Source organism: Populus nigra, chromosome 3 (genome assembly GCF_951802175.1).
Source record: "Populus nigra chromosome 3, ddPopNigr1.1, whole genome shotgun sequence".
Lineage (NCBI taxonomy): Eukaryota > Viridiplantae > Streptophyta > Magnoliopsida > Malpighiales > Salicaceae > Populus > Populus nigra.
In genome coordinates, this window is record NC_084854.1 from 7,165,947 (window position 1) to 7,186,886 (window position 20,940).

Here is a 20,940-nt window from a genome sequence, read left to right on the forward strand (position 1 = left end):
CACCAAGAGAAGGATCAAACCCAGAACTGGGCATGAAACCGGGCTGTCCATTTCTAGAATGGAAAGAAAGTAATGTTTCTGGGTTCAATATAAGACCATTGCCTTGGTTTGGCATAGGAATCTGGATCAGAAAAGGCATCATATCTTCACCATTTGGAGTCACAGCATGGAGAGGATGAGGAGATAGAATAGCTGGAGTGGTGTAGTTCATCTCCTTCATTGAGAGGTACTCTTCCATCATCATTCTGGAACGCTCCTCCAGCATCATCCTGCCTCGCTTCTCTAGCATCTGCCTGCGCTCCTCATTACGCTCCCTCTTATGAGCATTCTGGTGGCCTCCGAGGGCTTGAGAGGAAGGAAAGCCTTTTGAGCAACGTGCGCAGATGTAAGCATCCGGTTGTTGCAAGCTCAGCAGTGTAGCTAGGTTTTCCCTTGTAATTGATCGAGCATTGGAGCTCTCACAAGAGTTGGCTTCGCCTTGAAGAAGGTTGGTAAACATCCTTGACGGTGGAAAGACAAAAGGCAAGAGAACTAAGGGACTCAAAAAAGGACGAGAAAGAGTGTTTGTTAAAAGAAAGGTTGGTTAAATTGCGGGTTGCAAAGGATGAAAGGAAGTGCTACTTATATAAAAGATTGGAGGCATTGCACTACTACTAGTTATTTATAAAGTAACATGTATATATTTAGATGAATATAGAGATTTGGCTTTTGTAAAGAGGGTTAAAAAGGGTGAGGTTAGGTTTTCGCATATTTGGGTTTAGATCCTTCCTGGAAAAGGAGCAATGTAAAACTTGCAGACGTCTTTTTTCTTTCTCTTTTTCTAAATCAAATTAGAGGTTGACTTGAAGGACTAATGGGTAGCTAGCATGGGTGAAAAGGTCATGTTTCATAGGATATATTAACCATGAATTAATTTATTTATCTTTGGTAAATAAAATGGGTGTATGGATAGATTTATTACACATCCAATATGGAATACTGAACCTTGATTTTTCTTGATGTAAACATTATTATATAATAAGAAGATGCCTAGGATGTTTGAATATATGAGGGCATTTGTTTTTGCGCGTTTCTTAAAAATTTTGATTTTTTTACTTAAAATTAATTTATTTCGTGTTTTTTAATAGTTTTGATGTAATAATGTCAAAAATAAATTTTAAAAAAATTATTTTGATGTTTTTACAAGCAAAAACATTTTGAAAAGCAATTGTTACTACAATGTCAAACACTATCTTGAAGAAATTAAACCTGATCATGATTTTTCTTATTTTTTTTATTGACCTAATCGCGATCTTAATTGACAAGATTATGTGATTTTAACTTTTCGTACTCGATATACACATATGAAAATATATAAAATCACTTGCAATATACGATATGATAAGTTACTTGATAAATTATAACTATTTCAAAAATATATATGTATGAAATATATCATAATTGAACTGAAAGGATATCTCAAACAAACAAAATTTCAAATTACTTCATTTAATCATTCCTTAACCTCTTTCTTTTGATGGAATGTTGTTTGTTAGGCAAAACAAATTACAATTATAACTAACTAAATCTCAAAATAATTTTTTTAAAAAGAATTATTGTAATGCTTGATAAGATTTATTACGAACATCATCATATATATGAAAAATAAAATGATATATATGTTATAATAATAGTAACAATACATGCATACTATCCATTGATGCAATCTTAATTTTTCGCGATTAATTAACAAGGTCATGTTTGATTTTATTTTTTTATAGTCGATATAAGTATATGAGAATATATAAAACCACTTGTAATATACGATATGATAAATTATCTGATAATAGTGCCAGCATACTTCTTAAGCCGAACCGACCAATGGTCAAAATAATTAAAATTAGACTTTTTCAGGTCATTTTCACATCCGAATATTCTATTTTCTCTCCCGGTGACAACAAGCGCTTTCCTAAGAGGTACTTCTACTGCTACTAGGAATGCCACTTACTAGATTGGCTCCCAAGGAAAGGGGCTTCTAGTCAAAAATCCAAGGGTTTTAAAAACTTGAAAGATTGAAATGGACGTCACCTAGTGGAAAAGCATTGATGAACAAATGGTATGTAATATATGATACAATAAATTACTTGATAAATTACAACTATGTCAAAAAAATATACATATGAAATATCATAATTGAACTGAAATGACATCTCAAACATACAAAATTCCAAATTACTTCATTTAATCATTCCTCAACCTTTTTCTTTTAATAGAATCTTGTTTGATTGGCAAATTTTACATTTATAACTAAAAAAATCTCAAAATAACTTGTTTTTAAAAAATAATTATTATAATACTTAATAAGATTTATCATGAACAGCATCATATATACAAAAAAGAAAATGATATATATGTTATAATAATAGTAACAATACATGCATACCACCCAGCACATATTTACATTATATATATATATATATATAAATTTATGATAGGGCAGATATATCATTCAAAATTGAAATAGCGCATATATATGTTATAGATTCATATAATAGTCATGTTAGTGCATATTAAATATTGGTGGATTGTGTAGTTACTCCTGAGATCTCTTTTCCTATACATGGCTTAAATACTCCTTGGACTTAATTGACTTCAAGTAAATTAGCAATTAATTTACTCGTTCGTCATCTCCTTCAATGAGGAAATTTTAGAGTTTAGTGGAACTTTGATTTTCGAGCTTCGGCAGGTAAAAAGACCTTGCACACAAATTTGTCTGATTCCTCACCGTCAGAAATCAACTGAATGCATACACCAAAAACAGCACGAACGCTTCTCTCCCTTTGTTGTCTCTCTCTCTCTCTCTCTCTCTTTCTCTCTCTCTCTCTCTCTCTCTCTCTCTCTCTCTCTCTCTCTCTCTCTCTATCTATCTTTTTCTTTCTTTAATTCTTTTTTTTTAAGTAACAAATTGTGGTTTTTTTGAGCCACTGTGTTGCCTTATAACTATGCCTCAATGGTTTGAAACTGATCACAGCAAGTCACGCTAATTCTTAGGTCTAGGTGTACTAATCTTGTCATAACTAATCCTCTTTTAGGTTGCATTTCTTCCAAATTTAATTAATTACATGAATTACTCCTTTTATTTTAATGTTCTTTCCCTCATTCGTTATATATAAAGCTAAAACGCATCGGATTTTAAGATTACTATACACTTTCTCACAATTCATTGTAGATATTTTTTTAAAAAATTCACTTTGATCCTCAAACTTTTATTTTGTATGATTTAGCCCTTTGGAGCTCAAATTAGCCCCAAATCTAAGGCAACATAGTGGACGGGTTGAAAGTTTCATTGAAACATTCATTTTAATCTACAATATTTTTTAGGTATAAAGCAATCGGTCCCTTGAATTTCAAGACAATATATTTTTGTACCTAACTTCATTTTACTCTTTTCTCAGTCATTTTATGTTGGGAAGAGAGAGAGGGAGTCGATGAATTCCAGTCTAGAGAGAGAAAGGGGTTGTTGGGAAAGATTTTGATCATCAAAACAGTTGATTTTTGTGTCAAAAGGCACCATATAATGAGGGGGGAGTTTGTTTTACCTTGAAAACACCTAAAACAACATATACGAGCTTGAGAAGAACTTTTGTTTCGGGTGGATTTCGGGTTTTTAGGCGGTTTTTTGGCTTTTTAGTGGCCATGAAATGGTTTAACAAGGTTTTTAGAGTGTTTTCTAGGTGTTTTGGGTCAAAAATGGGTTGAAAATGTCATGTTTGGGTGAAAAAATATTGGACCCTGTTTTTTCAGCCACCATAGTAGCTGAATTCTGGGTTGAAGCAAGCGACGCTTCATTTTTTTTGAAATATTTAGGGTTGACGACGCGACGCTTCATTTTTTAAAAAATATTTAGGACGGACGATCCGTCGTCCACCCCATTAAACTAAAACAAAAAAGGCCTGCACTTGGACCATGCACACTATCCATTGTTTTTTTTCATAATTATTGTTCAATAAATTTTATGTATGTGTCGATTTCTATTACAAATTTTATGTGTTTTTCTATTATAAATTTATTTTGATAGAGAAATTTATTAAACATAACAAGATAAATTACTCGTGTTGCGATGTTAGATATCATGATTTTTATTTTTCGCTTGGTTTACTCAATTTTATTTTTGTTTATTGTTGATGAATTTTTTTTTCCATTACTTTTCTACACTGGGTCTAGACATATAGATGAATATATAAAAAAATTTTACAGGCACTTAACTAAGCTATTCAAGTCCTTACAATAACGAGGAGTTAACAAGCATTTGTTACTTTTTACTTGCTAATAGTTTCTGGAACTTCACTTCTCAGTTAAAAGTTGTGTTTTTATACTTTTTTTTCATCATATTACTTTTTTTTTAGTTGCTTAAACAATGTTTATATTAGATTGATATCCCTTAAAATTTTATAATTTGATTTTTATATGAAATTAGAGACAGTTTAAGTAAGTTTTTTATATATTACTTATTTGTTGTTTGAAAATTAAATCATGTACCTTTTAATGCTATTAAATCTTGATTTTATATTTAAAAAATATCTTGATTTTTTTCAATTGTCTTGTAATTAAAAATAACATGTTTTCATAAGTAACCCGCGAAAACACTAGCTGAAACCTATCTAATGTTTTCGAAAGGAGTATAGTTGCATGGTATAAAATCCACCTCCCGTCGTCCCATCTCCCGAAAAAGGAAAAAGAAACAAACAAACTACCCATGTCATCGCAAAACTGAAAGAAGAAAAAGCTGACCTAGTTAAGACAGAATCCTTTTTCATTAACCTCCACTTCAGCCAGCCAGGTAGCCAGGAGGAGGACACTTGCTAGACGAGGCACTATCACTCTCCATGTATCTGCTTCTGACCATGTTAATTTAAACAACAAGTCCACAGGGAGACTCCATTTGACTCTGCTGAAAAAGTTGGCTGAGCTTTCAAGCCATGCAAATACCTGGTTGGAGCTTTATGCGTAAATGTTTTGCTATTACATATAATAACCATCCAAACTAACATGAGTACTCTTTGAACAGACTAATTAATTAGGTTTTGTATCGTATCTCGAGGGGGATAGAGAAGAATCAGAATTGCCTTGTGATGTCATACTGGTCGCTACTGTACGAGAAGTAAGACCTTCAACAAAGTTTAATCAAAATCTGGAAAAAAATGATATATCTATTTATAATAATAGAAAAACTTTTTACTTCTTTTTTCTCAATAAGAAGCATTCTTAAAATTAATTATGTTATCAATGGATTGATTCTTTGATATAAAAAAATATAAACAACTCAAAAAAATAAATTTTCTTTTTTATAAAAAATAATTCCTAAGGTATCTTTTTTAGAAAAAATCATTAAAAGATTTGGTATTTAAAAAAATATCATATCCACTTATAAACACTTCCACACATGAGATCAACAAATCATGTCCACACATTGATCAATGAATTGTTTGTTAAAAAAACCTACAAAAATCTAACTCCAATAAATTGTTTAAGCTTAATTTAAAATAGACCAATTAAAAATCCAATAAACTAAGCCCATTAAAAAGCTTTAAGTCTCTTGATTTTCAAACACATCGTTCTTTTTTATCTTCATGAATTATTGAGTGTACCATATATAATTCAAAAGTTTGCAATGTTTAATTTTCAGCCGAACTTAAATCACAATAAAATTCCACCTGAAGTTCCAAATATGTCACAAACAATACACAAAGGTCTAGTTTGACAAGTTTGACAAATTTGACTATATTCGTCTAGTAACTTTGACCCTCTATTTAATCTATAAATTTACCATAATATATTTTCATGTGTCTTATATTTCCTTGTAAACTTTCAGCTCAATCCGATGTACAGTTTAAGAGATATGTCTAATCTCACAAAATTGGTAAGCAAACATTTTAAAGCCAAATTTGGACCTGACTTAATTTATATCACAAATTTAATAAACTCGTAAAATCAGACAGAGTTTACCAATTTTACCGATTTTTCACGAGTCAATTCCGATTATACTGGTTTTTGAGTTTTTAGTCTAATTTTACACCTTAGATCTGTGTTGACTCTAAAATCATATGATTTTAGGAGTCAACTCATGATTTTGATAACAATGATTTTTGCCTTTTATTTTTTTTATTTTGAACCCAAGCCTCCCTGTTTATAGTAAAAAATGTTATATTTAATTTTCAAACCTTTTCAATTTTTCAATTTTCATATGAAATAAAAATTTTAATTTTTAAATCATATTTTTAATTTTTAATTTTTAAATCAAGAAAAATTAGTTATGATAGTTGCCTCCTCTTTACAATGCTAATGGTACAAAGGCATTTGAAAGTTCATTTTCATTTGACTTTTTATGGTAAGTTTGTAAATAAAAGAAAGATATAACTAAAAAAAAAGGATTTCTTTTCTTAACTAAACATGGTGGCAAATAACACCACAATTGAGCAAAAATAAAGAATTAGCATAGGATTCACACAAATAAAAATCAAATGATCATCTTGGAATCCACACAAACAAAAATCACATGATCAACTTGGAATTTGTTAGATGAAAAATAAAATGATCAATTTAGAATTCATGTAAATGAAGGGATCAACTTGGTATCCATCAAATGAAAAATGAAAGGATTAACTTGGAGTTTATGTAAATGAAAGGATCAACTTAGGATCTATGAATCCATGTAAATTGATGAGCTTTACTTGAAAATTATCATTGGAAAGGAAATTACCATCGAACTAATGGTCTTTACTTGAAACAAACATGTCATTTAAAAGAAAATTACCATCAGAATGATGGGTTTTATTATGAAATAAAATATTATTGCAAAAGAAAATTCATCAAAATTATGGGCTTTACTTGTAAAATTTTCATTTGAAAAGAAATTTGCTATTGAACTAAAGGGCTTTAATTAAAACAAAAATGTCATTTAAAAAGAAATTGTCACTAGACTAATGGGCTTTACTTAAAGATTTTTCATTTAAAACTAAATGGAAATATTCATTTCTTGGTGAAAATCCAAAAACATGTCATTCAAGTATTAAAATGTAATTTTGAATGTTTTGTTGGCATTGATGTTAGTTGTTATTGTTAAAAAGGAATGGTTGTTCTAAAATTCTGATCCTTTTTTTGTATTATTGTATAGCTCAAATAGATTAACTGAGAAATGGAGGGCTAATAGGTGAATTTTAAATGACGGTTTATCATTTGGCTTCATGTTATGTTTATCCCATTTATCAGTGAAAGAAACCATGATTTAATGTCATAAAAATAATACTCAACAAGCATGCAAGACATTATTTTGCTTTTAAAAGATTTTTCTTCACTTTCTAGAAATTAGTACTTATTAACATGAATAAATTGCTTTTTTTATATCAGAAATGGCATATAAAAGCATATAATATAGGCTAAGGTTCGAGTCTATGAAATAACATAATATATAAAGTTCAAATGGTGTTTAAAAGTTTTAAAACATATGATCAATATAGAGATTTTCAAGTTTTATTGCCTCTATTTTATTATTTAGTAATTAATCTTACCATAATCTCAATTCTCTGAATTATATCTCTTGCTTTAACATTTTATGTTCAATTTCAAATTACGTGATGTTATTAGGGATGCTTTTAAAGAGTTGTTTATTTTATTTTTCTTTTTTTTTATTTTCTATCTTTATATCATTTTTTTCCCTTTCACATTTTATTTTTTATATTTGGATAATTTCATTAACTGATTAAACTTCCAATTTTTATTATAATATATATAAATAAATAAAGGTTTTAAATAACATGTTATTAAATTTGGTCGAGCCTATTTTTGAGTCATGAATTGGGTGGATAAACTTGAATCAACATAAAATATTGCCATTTTAATATTATTTTTTTATAAAAAATACTATAATGATGTTGTTTTGATTTTTTTAAAAAGTTAAATCGAGTTTTGACTAGTTTAACTGAGTTATAAGTGGACGGTGAGTTAATAAAATCATACTAGTTGAACTTCCATCAGTTTTATTTGCAATTTAGCCTAGACTAAAGGTGAGGTTGACAACTCTCAAAGTTAACTCTATGAATGAGTTCGAGTTTAATAATACTATTAAAATTTTATGCAAAGCAACCTTGTGCGAGCATCTAACTAGTCTATCCTAAAACAATACAAATAACATATTTAGTGATTTAGTTTGGTCAGCAAGTTAGTTTTCATATTATTATTTAAGATTTGAATCTTTAAAAAAGGCATATGAATGATTTTATGAATGATTTGCTAAGTGAAATCACATATGAAATGAACAAAAAACAAATCTAGATCATTAGTTCGCTTAAATCTATGCTTTGGTACAACACACCATATTTGAAAAGCACGAAAGGTCTATGGAGTAACACTTTTAGTTACATCAATTACTCGTAAGTTTGACATTATTTAAAATTACTGATAAAAGCATTAAAAGTTTGTAACTATTTTTTTTTAAAAAATTCTGTTTAATTATTATTTTTCTAAATCAATGTAAATTATGAATTACTACTCTCTTTTAAGTTTTCTTAAAGTTTTTATCGTTAACTATTATTGGTGACTTTGTGTTTGTTTGGTAATATGATGTGTATTGCTTTTTAAAAATATTTTTTGCTTAAAAATATAATAAAATATTTTTTTTTAGATTTTGTTTTAATTTTATTATATCAAAACCATTAGAAAGCACTAAAAAAACATCAATTTAATACTTTTTAAGAAAAAACACACTAAAAAACAAAAACTCACAAAACTCTTCTTCTTCTTCTTCTTTCAATAATCTATGAGAATTTTAATATACCTTAATTGGTTTCGAATCTAAAAAGTCTTCCTTAATCTTAAAATAATTAAATAACTATATTTGATGACGACAACAACAACAAAAAAGAAATTATTAGTTTCCATTACTAATTAAAAATAAGCTAAAAACACAAGATAAATTAAAGAAAGAAATTATTAGTTTCCACTACTAATTAAAAATAAGTTAAAAACACAAGGTAAATTAATTGTGTCTTAGATAAATATCACTATTTATCATAATAGTATAATTATAATTTTACCCTTCCACAAAAAATTAATTAATTAGCTATTGGGGGTAGTATAGTCTTTTTACAAATTACATTTATCATTTTTAGAATGATAACGGGGAAATCGGTCTTTTTCAACTTTTCAAGCACAATAGAATGTTTATATTACCTATAAAAGCATAATATATTTTACTGACATATAAGGTCGGGTCTTTTTTTACTTTTTATTTTTTAAAGTATTGTAAAATAACTAAATTACTATTAAAAGTACAAATTCTTTAACTAGTGTGCATGAGCTTTTTTTATTTTCATTCTTTTTTTTTTGTTATCATTATGTTAACTGAGGGAAAATTTGATATTTTAATAAATATCAAATATAATTAAAAATGAAAAGTTGTTGACGCGTGAATTCAACATGCTAGCGCCTCATCGCTTTGTCATTCTCAAGCATCATGTTCAATGCATTATGGAGGCCAAATATGGCATCCACTGATGTGGTTGAAATTGTCTCGGCGGTGCCTCCCTTCCCTTCATAGGTGGCGTGTGTAATCTACGACCTCTAGTTTAACATTAACGATATTTTCTTTCGTTTTTTTTTTTCATCTTTTCTATTTGCTCCTTGATTTTTTTACCTTTCCATTTAATTTTTCAAAGCAGTCCTTCAATGTGTTTTTCTTTCATATTTGGTTCATGTTTTTTTATTACTATTTATTTTATTTGAGATAATTTATAAAACTGGAATTTGTTTTCAATTTCATCCTCCAATCTTTTCATCCTTTAAATTTGGTCCTTATTATTTTGATTGCTATTTGTTTTATTTAAGATATTTTTTAGAATTTGATTTTTTGTACGATTTCATCCTCAGTTTTTTTCCTATCAAATTTGATCATTATTCTTTTAGTTGTTATTTGTTTTGTTTCGAGTCATTTTCTTAATTGATTATATATATAATTTCATCTCTCAATATTTAATTTTATTTTATTTTTATGTCAAATGTCTTTCTTAATTTTTTTTATTGTTGCTTGTTTTACTTTGACAAAGTTTTTAGATTCATTTTTTTTATTTCATCATTCGACATTAAATTGGTTGAGAATTGAGCTTCTTGGTTAAACTCGGGTCTAGAATTTTATGATTTGCAAGTTTGGAAAATTAACCAGGTTTAAGATATTCGTTCGTGTTTGCTTGTTTTTTTTTCCTTTCTTTATGCTCATGTTTTTAAGTTTTATCTCTCAACATTTATTTATTTCTTAAAATTTTTCTCTAATTCTTTTACAACTCTTCAATTTGATTCAGATTTAATCCATCCTGAAGTCAATTACGACCCAATCAAGGCCCAACCAAGAAGAGAATAAGGGAAGAAAAAAGAAAGACACAAATTGTTCGACCGAGTTAACTCATCATAGTCATGTCCATTATCTAAGTTGTAAATTTCAAAGGTTAACTCTAGTGATTACAATGTTTCACCTTCTTTACATTTCACTCCCTATTTTTTTTTTAAAAGGATTTAATCCTTTAAAAATATGTTATTTCACATTTAAGTTAGGGCTGAGTGGAGATTAAAAAGACAACTATATAAATTTTATTTTAAACAAGATTTTTATTTAAATGAGATGACTAGTTTACTTTTGACCTGCTAAATCGAAGAAGAAATAAGTATATATAATTTTTATATTTATTAATGTATATAGTGATTGATTGATTTGATCTAATATACTAATCAAGATTTTTATTATCATTTCAAATATTTTATCACATTAAAAAAATATAACAACACAATTTTTTTATACAATAATTGACTTTTGCTCCAGCTGAAAGAAAGCATGGGTTTCCGGCCTCGTTTATTACTGTATGCAAGTGAGAATACATGGTGTTCCGCTGACATGTCATCTAACAAGGAAACGAGAGAATCAAGATCTCATTCAAGGTAAGAACGACTTGCAACTATCTTCGAAGATTGAGACAACGAAACTAAATGGGCCAGACCCAAAACAATGAACCCCAGGCCCTAACGTTTTAATATCATCGTATGAGTCCTCAGCGGCGAAACCACAGAGATATGTCCAGTTTATCATGACTATGTCCCAGACGAGAGGTTAGCTTCAATTCTATCACTCTTCTTTATTTGTATTCTCTTGCTTAATTGTCATGAAAAATGCTCTAAATAATCACCAAATCTTCTTTAAATTGGTAGGGTTAGGTGACTTCTTATCTAGCTATAGCTGTTTAATGTCTTTTCTCATTTCACTCTAAAGTTTAACTTCCTATTTATTTGCTTAGACGGATGAAATGCCAAAAAGAATCACGAATTTGTGAGTCTTTTAGTTGGTATTGTAATGGGGTTTTGTTGAAAATCGGAAATCTTAACGTAGTAATGGAAAATCAGAGTCCCCGGTAGTAAATATCTGACAGCATATAATTTTTTTTAAACATACCAATAAAGATTCCTAATTTATGTTGTTGTTGTAGAATTAATTCTTGCTGTAAAATTTTGGGAACAAGGTTTTTTTTGCACTGCATTGGGTTTTAGGTTCTAGTGTTAGTTCTGTACCCTGTTGGAAATTGTACTGTGTGAACCTCGCATGCGAGGGTTTTGAATTTTTACTGCATTGAAACACTGGAGTTAGTATATGAGACTATAGTTTTGATTTTTTCATTTCAATGATGGGGTATAGAACTTTAATTGACATTGGTTTGTTGAGTTGTAGTAAAATTATCTGAAAGGGGTAGGAATTTATCACTTGACCTGCCTTTGATCGTGTTCTCTTGCGGCAAGTGTTGATATAGGTGCTTTCTTTTGACAGTGCATAGAGTTCAACATGGATAACGTACATGCATAGATGGACATGGAAAGATACTAGGTTAAAGGTTACTTGAGAGTTCAGTTGTGAAATTGCTTCATTTAACGTTTTCAAGTTTCAACTATCATCAGACCACTGGATTGTTCACCTTATTCTAGAATTATTTCCATTAAGGAGTTTAATAGATCTCTTCGATGAATTCTATCTTATTACCTTCCTCTCCTGTCCTTCAACTTCCTTTCCCCCAGTTCTCACTCTGTCGTCAATTACAGCCTCTATATATTTCAAAATCCAGGGGCAATCGTTGTGCTAGCCAGAACTCTTCTCTTCCCCATTCATTTCAACCCAATTCAAAATTTTCCTTTCACAGTCATCAACCATTAATTGCCGCTGCAGTCCCTTCAGATGAGGGACCTGTATCTGTAATCAACTTTGAAGATTTTATTGAAAAGGACTGGTCATTTCTTGACTCAGAGGAGTCAAATTCTAAAGAACATGACCAAAATATTGGCCGGATTATTTCTGCTGGAAGGATTGAGGAGACTTCAAGGGTGTTGGTTTCACTTGGTTCAGAAGGATTTGTGGATAGGTTGGTTGATACATCGCCCTGCAGTCTTTTGCTTATTGTCCATGACTCACTTTTTCTGTTAGCTTGTATTAAAGAAAAGTACGACAAGGTCAAATGTTGGCAAGGAGAACTGATTCATGTTTCAGAAAAGTGGGCACCTTTGGATGTTGTGTTCCTTTACTTTCTGCCAGCTTTACCCTTTAAACTGGATGAGGTTCTTGGATCACTTGCTAAACGTTGCTCACCAGGTAAATTATATAGGCTATATAATTTATCTTTTCATCCATTCCACTTTTGAGTTGACTGAATGTTGGACCCAAGCTGAACTCTCCTAAGAAATTTTTTATTTTCCTCACTAACTTATGACTTGAAGTTGTGATTTCGATTTTCAGTTCCTTTACTCAGAAATCAAAAGGGTTTTATATCTTTTATCTTTTTCAATGAGATAGTGTTGTTTGAAGACATAATTGCTTGTTTGTTTAAAAACAACACAAACCAGAGATTTGAAATCCCCTTCTGTTCTGACTTCCAACCACTGATTTTATAGGTGCAAGATTGGTTATTAGCCATCCCCAGGGAAGGGAAGTTTTAGAGCAGCAAAAGAAACAATATCAAGATGTCGTAACTTCAGATTTGCCTGATAAAATGACTTTGCAGAAGGCTGCAGCTAACCATTCTTTTGAAATGGTTGAATATGTGGACGAGCCAGGATTCTATCTTACTGTCTTACGGTTATCTGATGCAAGAAACTGAGATCAGATTTTTGGAACAATTTTTTTTCTACTTGGAATAGAGTCGCCTTTTTTTCGCTTCTGATGGTATTTGGTTTCCAAAGACTATGGGTGTCTTCACTTGATAGTCCTGGAATCCTGTGTTTTTTAAGATCTCTTCAATGGCTTTTTAACCCGCACTATATTTGCAAGTTGAATATTTTTTTTTCCAATATTTTTTATGAGGATGCCTGCTTCTTTGACGTGTTTTTTTTACATTAAAAATTCTTTATGTGTAAGTTTATGTATTTAATTAAATAAATAAAAAACTATTTAAGTCAATAAATAAAAAAAGTTATTAATAATGACTAAAAATAAAGATGAAATAAGATATTTGATTTTGCAATATTGAATTCTTATTTAATTGTTTTTAATAAATTTATTTATTAAAATCAAATTTTTTAATAAAATAATAAAAATTAATACATATATAAAATTGATTAATCCGAATAAAAGAAAAAAGATGTGATGCAAGATTGTATATACTAAATAAATATTTTTATTTTCTGAAAAAAGCTCATCTATACTAAACATAAAAAAAATGTATAAATAATAAATACATAAAATTTTAAAACAAAAGGCTAAAATAAGAAAAAGGAAAAAAGATAGTGATAGTCTAGGTGATATAAACATAAGTTTAAAAGTTATTAAAAAAAGAATTACAAAAAAGGTATTAATTAAAATAGAATCCAAATTAGAATTAAAAAAAATAAGAAAAAGGTAGTGATAGTTTAAGTGATAAAGACATTTAAAAGAAATAATAAAAAAAAACAATTTAGGTACAAGGCTGACCGGGTTTAATAAGTTGATTCCAATTTATTTAGATGATAAAGAAACAAACAAAAATAATAAACGAATAAAATTTCAATAAAGTAAAGATATCGATAACTTACAAAACATTATTGAAAGTATAAAATTGAATAAAAAAATACCCGAGTTAACATTATAAACATGTAATCAAGGATGAACCTACGTTATGTTTTGGGAGGAGCTTGGCACCCCTAAAGTTTTAAAATATCTTAATTTTTGTCCTTAAATTTTTAAAATTTTCATAATTATGCATTCAATCCTTCCAAAAATAAAATATTTACTAACCTTATATTTTTATGATAGCATCCCTACATAAAATTTATTAGTTCTATCCCTGCATGTAATTCGGGTAATAAGAGGCAAGTCAACTTAGGTTAACCTGCAAAATTTATTACACAAGTCATGAGATCGCGATAACTCAATAGAAAACAAATTGAGAAAAACTATAAAGCCAATATTTTTTTAAAAAAAATAATGTCGAACGATTAAACCATAAAAGAAAATGAGCCAAAAAAAGATGTTGACCTATATTAACATTTCAAACTCGTGACTCATACCATTAGACCAAAAGCACCATAATAAAAAAATCAGGAAGTTTAATCACTAACAAATCTAACATATGAAACCGAGAATAAAAATCAATTACACAAAAGAATCTAAAAAAATATGTAATTAAAACAATAAGGGTAAAAATCAAAATAAAAAATAAATGAAGGGCAATAAAAAATTTTCAATTAGAGGGTTAAATTGAAAAGAAAAATAACTTTTTAAAAAAGAAAAACAATAAAAAAATAAGGACCAAGTTGAAAATAAATAATACACCATAAACTTTGATTGAAAGATGAAATTGAAAACCAATAAAACTTTAACAAAATGGTCAAAGAAAAATAAAATTAGAAATCAAAAGAATATGGACTAAATTGAAAAAAAATAATATATGACAAGTAGAAATCAAAAGAATAAGGATTAAATTGAAACATTAAAAACAAAAAGGATCAATATATACTTTTTCAGAGAGGAGAGACAAAAAAAAAAAAGAGCCGCCAATAACAAACCACTCATCATTTGCCGAGACTTATGGCACTAGGAGGAAAAGGAAACGGCTAACCTTCCAATGATACAATGAAAGACAGGAAGCAGCAAACCTTCCAATGATACAACGAAAGACAACATTTGATAGCAAAAAATCACCACATAAGTTGCTTAAAGGGCACAAGTGACGTCCATTTGTTGGTGTGTGCATGTCCCACGTCAATAATTTTTTTTTAATATTTTTATTAGTGAAAGATATAAATACCATGAACATTTAAATCATTTTACTGTTCATTAAAAAATAAAATGATCACAAAATTCCAAAATAAAAGTGCTCTCTTTTTCTTTTTCTTTTCTAAAAGATTATTTTAGTAATTCTATTATATATATATATATATATATATATATATATATATATATATAATAGACCTTTGTAACTCCAATAATTTTTTAAAAGAAACGTGTCTCCCTATAAAAAGACTAAACTAACTCATTGTTGGCTTTTATTTTAGTGATGAGAGAGATAAAATGAGAAACAGAATGTATATTCATTATGGACATTCATTATATTTTTCCTGTATATTTTAGAGTTTCTTTTCTTACTAAGAGTTCAATGATGCAGTAAATTATAAACTAAACCTAGTTTTAAAATTCAAAAACTGCTTTGCTTGATAATTTTTAGCATTTTGCCTTGGTCCTGGGAGAACTTTTTCTAATATTTTCAATGTCTACAAGGACTATGTGCTTTGTTACTGAGTATGAATACGTTTGAGTTTTGTATGAAAACCTGTTGATAAGCCCAAGTAATTACCTTCAAGTTGGATTTCCAATATTTATGTCCTATTGTATCTCTAATGTTAGCTGTAGAATTATATCCTAGAATCCCTGTAAACGTGTGATTGTATCCTGATGGAAATAACTTTCCATATAGTTATCCAATAAGCCCGAAACTATAGGATCAGGAAAACAAAGCTTTGTAAAGATAGTTATTTATACCGTGTTTGTAACAGAGAAAGCAAGCTGAATAAATAATTGAATCCCTTCACGTATTCTGCATATTTCTTGACTTGGTATCAGAGCAAGGTGTAGTATCTGCTCTATATCATCACAACACAAATCCTGAAAACCATATAAACTTTCCCTCCGTACCATGACTAGTGACAAAACCAAATCATCCTCCTCTGCACCAGTTATCCATGTTCAATCAGAGAATTCCAGTTTTTCAACTAATGTCATCCTTACCGAAAGGAACTATGATGTCTGGTCTCAAATCATGGAGATTCATATTGCAAGGCAAGATAAACTTGAATATCTTATAAGTAACACATCTCCAGAGATTACTGATCCATCCTATGTTAAATGGTATATTGAGAATCAGAAGGTTAAAGGATGGTTGTTGACCTCTATGTCACTAGAGATTATGAAACGCTACCTTAGACTGCCTACTGCACATAGGATCTGGAATGCTCTTGCCAAAGCATTTTATGATGGGGCAGATGAATCACAATTATTTGCATTAAACCAACGTGCGTTCTCCACCAAACAGGTCGGTCGTCCTATTTCTACCTATTATGGTGATCTGATTGAAATATTTCAAGAACTAGATCATCATGATAAAATTGTCATGAACGACCTCGATGATGTAATTGCCTATAAAAAAATCAGTTGAGAGACTGCGGGTACATATATTTCTGAATCAACTTGATAAAGAGTTTGAACAAATTCGTGGTGAGATCCTCAGGAGAGATTCTGTACTAGACTTTGAAGAAACATATGCCTATGTTCGTCGTGATTCTGTTCGACAAAACACACTGAATGGCGAACCTGGACACTCAGAGCCATCTGTTATGGTAGCTCATCGAATCAAATATCAACGACCAATGAACCTGAAACCAGAGTGAGCATCTGGTTCACTGAATCATAATCAGTCAATTGGATCACAAAATCGCAGCTATGAAATAGAAGTTGCATGACCAGAACGCATGTGTACTTACTGTGGTGAAACAGGACATAATAAACTACGATGCTATGAATTGATTGGATATCCAGAATGGTGGGATTTTTCCAAAGCACCTCGTAAACGAAACTTAAAGACATCCTCATGCTTCAGTTACTGTGGCGGAGCCCAATCATACGTCTATCAACAATCCTGGGAAAGCCTCCTCTTTTATTGCTACTGCTGGGAATGCAGGTAAGGCTCTTCATACCTCCACTTCTGTTAGAAATAGTGAATGGATAATTGATTCAGGTGCCATAAATCACATGTTAACAATAATTGTATCAAGTCCCTAAAACCTTCAAACCAGCAGATAGTATCCACAGCCGATGGTACCCTTTCTTCTGTGTTAGGAGAAGGCACGATCTTCCTTACAAAAAATTTAAATTTAGATTCGGTGCTTGTTGTCCCTTCTCTTAATCATAATTTATTATATGTTGCTCAAATAACTTGTGCTTTAAAGTGTGTTGTGATTTTTTGGCCTAACCTTTGTATATTCAAGGACATTCAAACTCGGAAGACAATTGGTTATGGTACTAGAAGAGGAAAGCTCTACTATCTAAATCTGATTCCGGCAAGCTCAACTCATTTGGCCCAAGTGTTCTCAGCTAAAACATCTTATTAACATCAGAATTCTAAAATCTGGTTGTGGCACAGACGTTTAGGCCATGCATCCTTTGGATATTTACAGAAATTATTCCCACTGTTATTTTTGCAATTGATTGTTTCAGACTTTAAGTCTAATGTTTGTGAAATTGCTAAAAGTCATCGTGTTTCATTTCCTATTAGTATGAATAAAAGTCTTGCACCTTTTATGGTTATTCACTCTAATGTATGGGGGCCTGCAAATACTCCTTCTCTGAATGGATCACGTTGGTTTATTCTGTTCATTGATGATCACACCCGTATGACTTGGATTTGTTTAATGAAATCAAAGAGTGAAGTGAGTTCCCTATTCTAGCAATTTCACAAAATGATAGCAACACAATATCAATCTAACATTCAGGTTATTCGTACTGATAATGGGGAAGAGTTTATCAATCACAGCTTGAAACATTACTTGAATTCACATGGCATTGTTCATCAAACAACTTGCCCTTACACCCCTCAATAAAATAGGATAGCCAAACACAAAAATTGCCACCTTTTTTAGGTTGTTCGTGCTTCCTTATTTGAAGCGCACATGCCTACCAGTTACTGGGGAGAAGCTGTCACTGCTGAAGCCTACATCATCAACCATGTACCTTCTAGTTCTCTACAATTTCAAACTCCCTTTAAGGTTCTTCATCGCATTATAAGTGCTCCTACTATGCCAAATTTATCTCCTAAAGTTTTTGGATGTGTAGCCTTTGTGCATCTTCACAAAGGCTTGCGAACTAAGCTGGAACCCCGGGCACTTTGATGTGTGTTTGTCAGCTATGCCCTGCATCAAAAAGGCTATTAATGTTATCACCCTCCTTCTCACAAACTTTATGTTACTCTTGATGTGGTCTTCCATGAAACTACTATGTATTATTCTACGGGTTCACCTCAATGGGAGGCTGGCGATGAAGTGCAAACATCAACTAATTCTGCAGACAATTTGGATGTCATTGCACAAAGCAACCGATTAATTGATCCTTTGGATAACTTGGAAACTAGCAATGAATGTCCAGGTGATGAGAACATTGAGGATCACCAGGACAGGGAGGAGTATAACAGTGATGCAAGTTATGGTAGTGATGGTCCAGAAATCAAAATCGTTGTCAGTAATCAAGATAACTTGGAGGTGCCAACAGTTTCCCACAATGTACCAGTTAACCAATTGTCTTCCCCGGTTGATTCTATACTTGAGTATCATGAGAGTCTTCCATCTGAAGCTCTAAAAGAACTATCTAATCGAGTCACAAGAGGTACACCCAAGGTGAACTATGAACCGGTCTTTCACTCTAAATTTAAATATCTTATGAATAACTATGTATCCTACCATAGATTGTCAAAAGAAAAAATAGCATTTGTACATCAATTATCTGTTATATCTATTCCTAACAATGTGCAGGAAGCCTTGGATGATTCTAAATGGAGAGAGGCAATGAATGAAGAGATGAAAGCCCTTCAAAAGAACTCAACATAGGAAGTTGTTGACTTGCCAAAAGGGAAAGTACTTGTTGGATGTAGATGGGTCTTCAATATTAAATACAAAGCCGATGGAACTATTGAACGATGCAAAACAAGACTTGTCGCCAAGGGATATACTCAAACATATGAAATTGATTATATGGAGACTTTTTCACCAGTGGCCAAAATTAATAATGTTCGTATTCTACTATCTCTATCTGTCACAACCTGAATCTCGGGTCCATGATCGGCAACGCAGGAGCGGTGTCGAAAGGACACCCCACCTACGCTAAGCCTCAAAACAGACATCAAAAAAACAATTTATTCAAAAATACACAGCATTTCATAATCTTCAGAAATATTATATTATTCAAAACTGATGAAACCAAAAGATAGTTTAAAACTCCTCATTAGTAATTAAAATAAAAAAAATAATCCATAATACTCATTATATTATCAAAATCCAAACTTAATTAAAACAAAGTAATAGTGGAGCATCTAAGACATCAAATCAAAACTAAAAGGAAAGCCTCGCAAAATAAGCAAGGCATACCGACCAAAACTGAAGAAGCAGGAACACTCTACAAAGTCCAACTGCTATCAGAAACTAAGAACCTGAAATAATATTAAGAATAAGGGGTGAGTTCAACCAACTCAATGAGGGAATAATATTTAAAATACATTTTAGATATTTTAGATATTAATAGTTTGCAAGATGATTTATCTTGATATACATATACATATACATACTAAACATATTATCATAACGTAGTGGAATACATGTCAGAGATCAGATGACACCCGAAGGTGACCAGATGACACCCGAAGGTGACCAGATGACACCCCAAGGTGACCAAATGACACCCCAAGGTGACCAGATGACACTCAAAAGTGACCAGATGAAACCCAAAGGTGACCACTGTGGGATGATCAGTCGCCACAAGCTGATGTCTGTCTCACCAGCTAGGTATACAGAATACTATGTGCACATAGGCTAACTACTCTCCGTTAGCATGGAGTTACTGACAAGTTCCATATCAAGACATAATAGATATTCACAGAATCATCAAAGAAACGTATATCATATCAAATAGAATTTAGTTTGATAGATTGCGAGTGCAAATTCAAGAATAAATGAGTACTCGGAAAATAAGCAACATATATAAGTATTCAAGAAATTAACTAGTACTCATTGTATAATCAACATACATATTTATTTATAATATATGCATATTAAAGATTATCCCACTCACCCGAAAAATATAGAACTAAAAGAAATATCAAATGAAAAACCCGAAAAACCTATTGAGGATCGTTAGGAGAACCTACAATAAATATATGAAATATACTCAAAAGCAACTCAAAACAACACAAATAAAAGATTTTAATGCATAAAAGAAAACCAAGCTTAGTCTCCTAGGTTTAGGGACTAAAACGACAATTATCCAAAACAGGGACCAAAACATAATTTTACCAAAACTGGACCAAACTGTAAATACATAACCATACTGAAATTTCACCTATAAAACATCCTTAATTCTGACCAGAATGACACAGGGACCAAACTGTAATTTTTTTTAAAAGTTCAGGGACTAAAATGTAAATTCCTAAAATTGAGGGACCAAATTGAAACTATTCCAAATCAATTATCAAACTGAGATTCATCATCCTTAATCTCATAATAACACTGTCCAGAATCTCAAAACACATTTAGGGGTCAAATTATAATTTTCCCAAAGTTTAGGGACTAAACTGTAATTTTCATAAATCAAGGACCAAAATAAAATTTGGTCATCTTCAACCTCAAGACCATTCTGTCCAGATTTTACAG

The 20,940-nt window shown here is 30.7% G+C and overlaps 1 protein-coding gene across 1 annotated transcript; it reads left to right on the top strand.

Annotated features, from left to right (window-relative positions):
- Nucleotides 1-11,022: 11,022 nt before the first annotated feature.
- Nucleotides 11,023-13,377, top strand: LOC133688387 (uncharacterized). The gene is made up of 3 exons (XM_062107859.1): nucleotides 11,023-11,130; nucleotides 11,840-12,652; nucleotides 12,952-13,377. The coding sequence occupies exons 2-3, from the start codon at nucleotides 12,031-12,033 to the stop codon at nucleotides 13,155-13,157; spliced, it is 828 nt and encodes a 275-aa protein (XP_061963843.1). The 5' UTR covers nucleotides 11,023-11,130; nucleotides 11,840-12,030; the 3' UTR covers nucleotides 13,158-13,377.
- The last annotated feature ends 7,563 nt before the right edge of the window (nucleotides 13,378-20,940 follow it).

Excerpts from the sequence above, each read along its gene's own strand:
- LOC133688387 (XM_062107859.1), top strand. The coding sequence starts at position 12,031 with ATGAATTCTATCTTATTACCTTCCTCTCCTGTCCTTCAACTTCCTTTC. Across the intron at positions 12,653-12,951 it reads TGCTAAACGTTGCTCACCAG|GTGCAAGATTGGTTATTAGC; the intron begins GTAAATTATATA and ends CTGATTTTATAG.